The sequence below is a fragment of the Macrobrachium nipponense genome, chromosome 27 (genome assembly GCF_015104395.2).
Source record: "Macrobrachium nipponense isolate FS-2020 chromosome 27, ASM1510439v2, whole genome shotgun sequence".
Lineage (NCBI taxonomy): Eukaryota > Metazoa > Arthropoda > Malacostraca > Decapoda > Palaemonidae > Macrobrachium > Macrobrachium nipponense.
The window spans coordinates 15,707,725-15,717,139 of NC_087216.1; the positions used below are offsets into that span (position 1 = coordinate 15,707,725).

The window sequence follows — 9,415 nt, forward strand, 5'->3', positions numbered from 1 at the left end:
ATATTCTTTTATTTTAATATATCAGTTACATATGACGCAACCAGTTGAATATTTGTATATAGACGTAAGTTTTGACATTTTCATTGTGTGGGCAAAAGGCTTTATGACCTCTCATTTTAACTGGAACAGTAATTTATTTTTTTATTTATTTTTTTATTTTTTGCTCTATCACAGTCCTCCAATTCGACTGGGTGTATTTATAGTGTGGGGTGCCGGGTTGCATCCTGCCTCCTTAGGAGTCCATCACTTTTCTTACTATGTGCGCCGTTTCTAGGATCACACTCTTCTGCATGAGTCCTAGAGCTACTTCAGCCTCTAGTTTTTCTAGATTCCTTTTCAGGGATCTTGGGATCGTGCCTAGTGCTCCTATGATTATGGGTACAATTTCCTCTGGCATATCCCATATCCTTCTTATTTCTATTTTCAGATCTTGATACTTATCCATTTTTTCCCTCTCTTTCTCTTCAACTCTGGTGTCCCATGGTATTGCGACATCAATGAGTGATACTTTCTTCTTGACTTTGTCAATCAACGTCACGTCTGGTCTATTTGCACGTATCACCCTATCTGTTCTGATACCATAGTCCCAGGGGATCTTTACCTGATCGTTTTCTATCACTCTCTCAGGTTGGTGCTCGTACCACTTATTACTGCAGGGTAGCTGATGTTTCTTGCACAGGCTCCAGTGGAGGAGGGCTTTTGCCACTGAATCATGCCTCTTTTTGTACTGGTTCTGTGCAAGTGCCGGACATTCGCTTGCTATGTGGTTTATGGTTTCATTTTTCGTATTGCACTTCCTACATATGGGAGAGATTTTATTTCCGTCTATCGTTCTTTGAACATATCTGGTTCTTAGGGCCTGATCTTGTGCCGCTGTTATCATTCCTTCAGTTTCCTTCTTTATTATTATTATTATTATTATTATTATTATTATTATTATTATTATTATTATTTTATTATTATTATTATTATTATTGTGTAGGAAAACTCTCCGGGGATCAGTAATTATTAATTGATAATAACTGAATAAGCCAATAATAACTGAACGTTCAGAATTATTCTTGTAGTATTTAATTCAATGGGTTTTTTTTAATCTTCTCACCACAAAGAGCTGTAGAGACCAGTGACTGTAACAATAATAAAAGTGTGTGTGTGTGTGTGTGTGTGTGTTTATGTGCGTGCACTAATGTACACTATATGATCTCATAATGAATGAAAATCGTGTTTTTGTTATGAAAATTCCAAAATGTATATTTGCCTAAAAAATGTCTAACTCCCTCACTGCTGTCAAATTTCAGCATAGCAGAATGACATCGATTCTAAAGTTTCCTCTCATAACTGTATCAAGAATTCTCCTAATTGTATCTTTTGATATAGTTATTACTTTTCCTGTTCCACAGGTGGCAGCAGGAGGGAAAAGACAGCAGGACAGATCGTTGCTCTGGTCATAATCGGGCTGGTGTTTGTCTCGATCACCCTGCTGGTGGTCGTGTCGAGCCTTCAGCACGACAGGATTATGGTGGGTATTTTTGGGCATCTGGACTCCTTTTTTTTCTGAACGACAGGATTATGGTGGGTATATTGGGCATCTGGATTCTTTTTATTTTTTTTCTTATTTCTTTCAGCACGACAGAATTATGGTGGGTATTTTGGGCATCTGGACTTTATTTTTTCAGCACGACAGAATTATGGTGGGTATTTTGGGCATCTGGACTTTATTTTTGTTTTTCAGCACGACAGGATTATGATGGGTATTTTGGGCATCTGGACTCTTTTTATTTTTTTTTTCAGCACAACAGGATTATGGTGGGTATTTTTGGGCATCTGGATTCTTTTTATTTTTTATTAATTTTTCAGCACGACAGGATTATGGTGGGTATTTTGGGCACCTGGACTCTATTTTTTTTTCAGCACGACAGGATTATGGTGGAAATTTTGGGCATCTGGACTCCTTTTATTTTTTTTTTTTTTTATTTCATTTTTTTTTTTTTTGCACGACAGGATTATGGTGAGTATTTTGGGCATCTGGACTCTATTTTTTTTTTTTTTTTTTTCAGCACGACAGGATTATGGTGGGTATTTATTTGTTTCAGAATGACAGGGTTATGGTGGGTACTTTGGGCATCTGGACTCTTTATTTTATTTTTTTTCAGCACGACAGGATTATGGTGGGTATTTTTGGGCATCTGGACTCTTTTTATTTATTTTTTTTCAGCACGACAGGATTATGGTGGGTATTTTGGGCATCTGGACTCTTTATTTATTTTTTTTCAGCACGACAGGATTATGGTGGGTATTTTGGGCATCTGGACTCTTTTATTTTTTCAGCACGACAGGATTATTATGGGTATTTTTGGGCGTCTGGACTCCTTTTTTTTTTCTTTTTTTTAAGTCCAAAAGGCTTGCACACCATAGTAATGGTAGTGCCATCAGTGTGCTTCATGTGGGAGCACTGTAAGCATTACAGAAGAGTGATTGCAACATCCCTTTGGGCCCTAGCTGATGAACTTTTTAGCTTTTTTTACTTTACTCCAGTTTTGCCGCCCAATGCTTCTAATTGTTACTACGTCTGTAGTACTGTATATATGATATATATATATGTATATATATATATACTATCTATATATATATTATATATATATTTATATGTATATATATATATATATATATATATATACATATATATAACTGATAAAAATGTTCTGTTACAACAGAATTCCATCGAATAAAAGGAGCCCATAAAACGCCGTAATATAGAAAGAAGTAAGTACTATGATCCTGAAGGAGAGAGTGTCAGCAGTCTCTGAAATATAGTACTTACTGTCTATATTTTCGCTTATATATATATTATATATATATATATATATATATATATATATAATATATATATATTCTAAACACCAATATATATATATATATATATATATATATATATATATATATATATATATATATATATAGTACTTGTAACATTTTACTACAGTAGCATATAATTGAAATAATCACAGTGCCCTCTTACCGTCTTCAATTCTTCACTCTTTTTGGACACGCTTGTCAAGCCGTTAACATGACCTCATTCTGACACTCCGGATGCGGGTTCCAAACCTGCTGCAGACGACGTCAGAATTTCTTCATTTTCTTGCACTTCCGGATCTCAGGCTTTGTTGTGGCAAGCGTATCCAAAAAAAGTGTGAGGGATTCGAGAAGGTGAAAGGGCACTGTGGTTTTTACAATATATATATATATATATATATATATATATATATATATATATATATATATATATATATATATATATATATATATATTTTTTTTTTTTTTTTTTTTTTTTTTTTCTTCAGGATTAACAGAGAAGCGCCCATCGTTCGCCGACATCTTTCCAGTGGATGAGGAATCAGAGTCATCCGAGCAGGAGGAATCTGAGAGTCCGCTGTTGCCACCTCGAGGTTCAGTAATAATGGTCAGTATAGTATTCATTTAGTCATTACGTGAGTGATCTCTTAAATATGAGATGAATGTATTTTTTTCTTGGTTTATGCCGCATGCTTTAACTTCAGCTTGCAGAAAAGCAATGTTATTTAGAAAATAAATTCATCTCTCTCTCTCTCTCTCTCTCTCTCTCTCTCTCTCTCTCTCTCTCTTATATTGGCCCGTGTGCCTTTAGCTTACAGTAAAGTATTGTTATTAAGAAAATCTCTCTCTTTCTCCCTCCTCTCTCTGATAGCTGTTCTTTATTGTCTTATGTGCATTCTACTTGCAAAGCACTGTTATCTGGAAAATAAATTCATATCTCTCTCTCTCTCTCTCTCTCGCTCTCTCTCTCTCTCTCTCTCTCTCTCTCTCTCTCTCTCTCTCTTTGATAGCTCATCTATATTGGCCTATGTGCCTTTATCTTACAGAAAAGTATCGATTAGAAAAAATCATCTCGCTCTCTCTCTCTCTCTCTCTCTCTCTCTCTCTCTCTCATAGCTCTTATTCTGTAGTGGCCTGTTTTTTTTAGCTAGCATGCTTCCCTTTCCTCTGAAATATCTGCCACATTATCTTTAATATTTACAGTGTCAATATCACAAGAATTGACGTAATAAATCTATAGTTTTAATTTAAATCTACAGTTTTAATTTATATTATAGTTTTAATGTAAATTTATTGTTTTAATTTTAATTCATAATTTTAATGTAAATCTATAGTTTTAATTTGATTTATAGTTTTAATGTAAATCTTTAGTTTTGATTTAAATCTATAGTTTCAATTTAAATCTATAGTGTTAATGTAAGTCTATAGTTTTTTGATTGAAATCTGTAGTTTTAATTTAAATCTTTAGTTTTAATTTAAATATTTAGTTTCAATTTAAATCTATAGTGTTAATGTAAATCTATAGTGTTAATGTAAGTCTATAGTTTTGATTGAAATCTGTAGTTTTAACTAAAATTATAGTTTTAATTTAAATTATAGTTTTAATTTAAATCTGTATTTTTAATTTAAATCTGTATTTTAATTTAGATCTAGAGTTTTAATGTAAATCTATAGTTTTAATGTAAATCTATAGTTTTAATGCAAATCTATATTTTTAATTTAAATCTATAGTTTTAATGTAAATGTAAATCTATAGTTTTAATTTAAATCTATAGTTTTAAATTAAATCTATATTTTTAATTTAAATCTATAGTTTTTATCTAAATCTAGTTTTAAATTAAATCTATATTTTTAATTTAAATCTATAGTTTTAATTTAAATCTATAGTTTTTATTTAAATCTATAGTTTTAATGTAAATCTATAGTTTTAATTTAAATCTATAGCCTTAATGTAAATCTATATTTTCAATTTATATCTATCATTTCAATTTAAATCTATAGTTTTAATTTAAATCTATAGTTTTAGATTAAATCTATAGTTTTAATGTAAATCTATAGTTTTAAATTAAATCTATATTTTTAATTTAAATCTATAGTTTTAATTTAAATTATAGTTTTTATTTAAATCTATAGTTTTAATATAAATCTATAGTTTTAATTTAAATCTATAGCCTTAATTTAAATCTATAGTTTTAATTTAAATCTATAGTTTTAATGTAAATCTATAGTTTTAATTTAAATCTATAGCCTTAATGTAAATCTATATTTTTAATTTATATCTATCATTTCAATTTAAATCTACAGTTTTAATTTAAATCTATAGTTTTAGATTAAATCTATAGTTTTAATTTAAATCTATAGTTTTTATTTAAATCTATAGTTTTAATTTAAATCTATAGTTTTAATTTAAATCTATAGCCTTATTGTAAATCTATATTTCTAATTTAAATCTATAATTTCAATTTAAATCTTTAGTTATTATTTAAATCTATAGATTTAATGTAAATCTATATTTTTAATTTAAATCTATAGTTTTGATTTAAATCTATAGTTTTAATCTGGCGCAACAAAGTCTGTATGGAACCAGCAGAGATAATTAACCCATCCACTTGATCCACCAGGAAGAACAGACTCTGTGGGAAGCTGTGGAAAAGGACGACTTGGAAGCTGTCAAACACTTGCTGGAGGAAGGCTGCCACCCGGACGACCTCGAGGGAGACCGCATCTCCTCGCCCTTCATGGACGCCCACCTCCTGGGGAGGAGGGAGGTTGTCGATGTCTTCGCCTCCTTCAAAGGAGAGAAGTATACGACGGCTCAAGACGATCTCGTCAAGTCCGTTATGTATGTAAGTGTTTGTTTGTTTTTTTTTTTGTTTTTTTTTTTTTTTTTTGAGAGAGAGAGAGAGAGAGACCAAAGAAGACGAGAAAGAGAATAGTAGGAAAGAATAGTGATCTAAAAAAAAGGAATAACAGACCCCCGAGAGAGAGAGAGAGGATAATAAATACAGACAAAGATCAAAAGAGATATAATTGTCATATCTTCCAAAAAGAGAGAGAGAGAGAGAGAGAGAGAGATTGATAAATACAGACAAAGATCAAAAGAGATATGATTGTCATGTCTTCCAGATTTTCTTTACACGTTTTTTTATTTCTGTGTAAATTCGTCCAAGTGTTGACTTTTTTTTTAATGTGGCCGGTGTATAACTAACTTCTTTGTCATTTTCGAATGCCCAGGAAATTTTTTTTTTTTTCTAACCACTATAGTAGAGTTATGTCCCTCTCTGGTTTACCTTTAATGTTTTCGTAAGGTCTAGGCTAAGTCAGGGCTTGTTGGATTTGTATTATAGACTGGTAAAGAATTTCTCCTACCAGATTCTGTACAACAGTGGAGGATGATGATTAATAAGAAGTTAGTTTAAGAAGTTAATTTAAGGTTATTAATCGAATCAGCTCTTTATATCATTTTCAAGGAGTGTGGACCAGTTACTGATGTTTTCATAAATTTCAGTAATTACTTGTCTTGCCCTTTCGTCAATACAAATACGCTCGTCATTCCCATCTGCCATCAGCAGCTGGTTCCGGTCACCTATCTGAATGCCATTTTAAATTCCTCTCTCATAACCTCCAGAAATTCAGTCTGGAATACGGTAGTCATTCAATACAAAAAAATATTCCTGATTTCTGATCCGTTCCTGCAGGAACTAGAACGGAACATGAAGGAGATTTTCCTCGCTGCAGAGGTTGGGATGTACACGCACGAGCAAGGTGTCAAGGCCTTGTTGAAGGCCTACAGTCTTCCAGCGACCATCTGCGACAGCCACGGACGTTCCCTGCTGCACTATATGGTCTCCGTCACGGCCATGGATGGCGTTCCTCCGTGGCAGCCGAAGGACATGAGGAGTTTCTTCTCCTCTCACGAGTTCGTCGCTAACGCCGTCGACCATCGAGGTTGGCATTGCAGGCTTTCAAATATAAAACTGGATCAAATTAACATGAAACAGAGTATCAGCTCTGGAATGCTTTATGATAGATTCACATCAACCGTGCATTTCATGCCTAGGCCAGTCCCTTACGACGCTCCTGATTGGCTGTTGATAAGCCAATCACAGGGCTGGACACTCTCAGTCTCTCTCTCGAGAGAGTTCACATAGGTAGGATGTATGCCCCACCTCTCCTGAGAGACGTATACCTCAGGAGAAGTGGAACATAGATCCTACCCATGTGAACTCTCGAGAGAGACTGAGCGTTTCCAGCCCTGTGATTGGCTTACCAACAGCCAATCAGGAGCATAGTAAGGGACTGGCATAGACATCAAATGCATGGTTGATGTGAATCCACTATAGTAACACTTGTGCTGAGGAAAGGATTGATTTGTGTAAACTCAAACAAATTCCAGACTGACCACAATCAAGTGATATCGATTTGCGCTTGTTTGAATCTATAATTGACTATTTCCTCAAATATTGCGACGTTTATTCAAAGATTTCTGATTTAAATCAACATTTCTAATCTGGAATGTTTTTTTTAAAGATCGCAATATTTGGGAAAATAATCTCCTATACGTAAAAAAACCTATTGAAATCTATATTACTGAGAGTGTTAGATATGGAATACTTTACTGAACATTATATTGTTGACTCTATATTGGAGCCTTGCCATCAGTGCAGCGCACGTGGCACACGATAAGGTTCCCTGCAGCATCCCCTCAGCCCCTAACTGTAAAGTCCTTTCATTCCTTTTACTGTACCCCAGTTCATATTCTCTTACTTCCATCTAACTTTCCACCTTTCCTAACAAGTATTTCATAGCGCAACTCCAATGTTTTCCTCCTGTCACCCCTTTAAAACCTTTTTACTCGCGATTTCCCTTTCAGTTCTGAATTACCCTATAGATCCCAGCACTTGTCCTTTGGTCTAAATTTTATATTCCATTCCATTATATTGTTTAGCAGAAACTCATCTCCTTCTTTAAGCACATACATATATGAATGAATGCTTCCCCTATCAAGTGAACTATTTTTGCATATTATTATCAGGTAGGACAGCGCTGCACGAATTGTCCCAGCATCCGAGGACAGTGGAGACAGACGTCATCTGGGACGGCAAAGAGTGGACATTACCTGAGGCTTGGTTGGCCTTGGCTCGTCTTCTTGTGTCTAATGGCTGTGACCCGAGGATACCTGATCACAGGGGGCGACGTCCTCAGGAGTTGGCGCAGGAAGCAGGGAATGTGGAATTAGTGCATTACCTTGAAGAAGTACGTTTCTATTCCTTATAGTACAGTATACGTTGGGCCCCTGTATTCACAGACTTCTCTCTGGACCATATCTACACATTATTCGCGGGAAATTCGCCTATTCGCGGATTTTTCGATAAGGAATAACCCAAAATTTACTTTTTGTGATAAAACTATTAAAAAACCGGGTATAAACATTTTTAGTGGGTTTTTCTTGAGTTTTAACTGACAAAATAGGCCGTTTTCAGCATTTTTATGGGGGTTCCAACTATTCCCGGATTCTATCGCGGTGGTTCTGGTACACATGCCCCACGAATGTGGGGGACCAGTGTATATGTATGTGTATAATACTATATACCAAAAGACAACTTTTATACTCATAAGAAGAAATCTCATCGATTACTTAATTTAGAAATATGTTTATTGATTTAATTCAGAAATGCTTAGAACTGGACAACAGTGATCCTGCAAACGGCATAGATCACTTCGATGATTTGGTCAATGCAGCGAGACAAGGGGACACCTGTCGCCTGCAGGGGCTTCTGAAAAGGACTCCCCTACTGCCAGTGAGTGCTCGAGAAGATCCGCTAGTCGAGGCCATTCGTCACCACCAGAGGGACGCCATGTTTATGCTTCTTGCAGCCGGAGCTCCGATAGCCAACAGATCTGTGGGAGAAGTCACGCCGCTGGAAGCTGCTCATAATACGCTTGGTTTGGCTGCTTGTTTCCCTGCAGTGCTAAGAAAAGTAAATAGTGATTTTTAGAACTACTACTCAGTACATCCGCTCCAGCACTAGCTTTATTTGCTTACATAGTGTGATTGGTGTTTCTTTTTCTAATAAAATTTTATATGAATCCAGCGGTTTAGAGACTTTTCAGTCTTTTGTTTTCATGCTCTTTGCTATATAATACAGATTCTCATTCTGAAATTGTCAAAGTGTTATTTCCTTATGAACATCAGCTCACTCTAACATAATAATATATTTTAATAACTCTTGCAAGAGTTATAAAAAATGTAGGATAATTGGCTGAATCAAAGGCTTTCTACACTGAGATTGCTAGTGTTTAGATAGAAGGATCTAAAGACATTTACATACACAAAAACCATATTTACCATAAATGAAAGCTAACTTTATAATTGATATTACCTTTCAGGTTTTCTGTGAAAGAATGGAAGACGAAATTTCAAGAGTTTCCCAGGAGGACGAAACACTAAAACCACTTCGCCAAAGTATGACAGCCTATAACTTGCAAGTTATGGATGTAGGTAGCAAAGCCAGGTGGATATTCCAGGAAAAGGACGAAGTCACACGACCCCAAGAGGCCA

The 9,415-nt window shown here is 34.7% G+C and overlaps 1 protein-coding gene across 1 annotated transcript in view; it reads left to right on the plus strand.

Annotated features, from left to right (window-relative positions):
* Nucleotides 1–9,415, plus strand: part of LOC135200510 (uncharacterized) — a 55,587-nt gene that overhangs the window by 7,270 nt on the left and 38,902 nt on the right. The window contains exons 5-11 of the mRNA XM_064229160.1: nucleotides 1,401–1,519; nucleotides 3,341–3,460; nucleotides 5,475–5,699; nucleotides 6,552–6,801; nucleotides 7,889–8,109; nucleotides 8,526–8,834; nucleotides 9,244–9,411. Of these exons, the coding sequence (XP_064085230.1) occupies nucleotides 1,401–1,519; nucleotides 3,341–3,460; nucleotides 5,475–5,699; nucleotides 6,552–6,801; nucleotides 7,889–8,109; nucleotides 8,526–8,834; nucleotides 9,244–9,411 (1,412 nt within the window). The remainder of the gene's footprint in view (nucleotides 1–1,400; nucleotides 1,520–3,340; nucleotides 3,461–5,474; nucleotides 5,700–6,551; nucleotides 6,802–7,888; nucleotides 8,110–8,525; nucleotides 8,835–9,243; nucleotides 9,412–9,415) is intronic.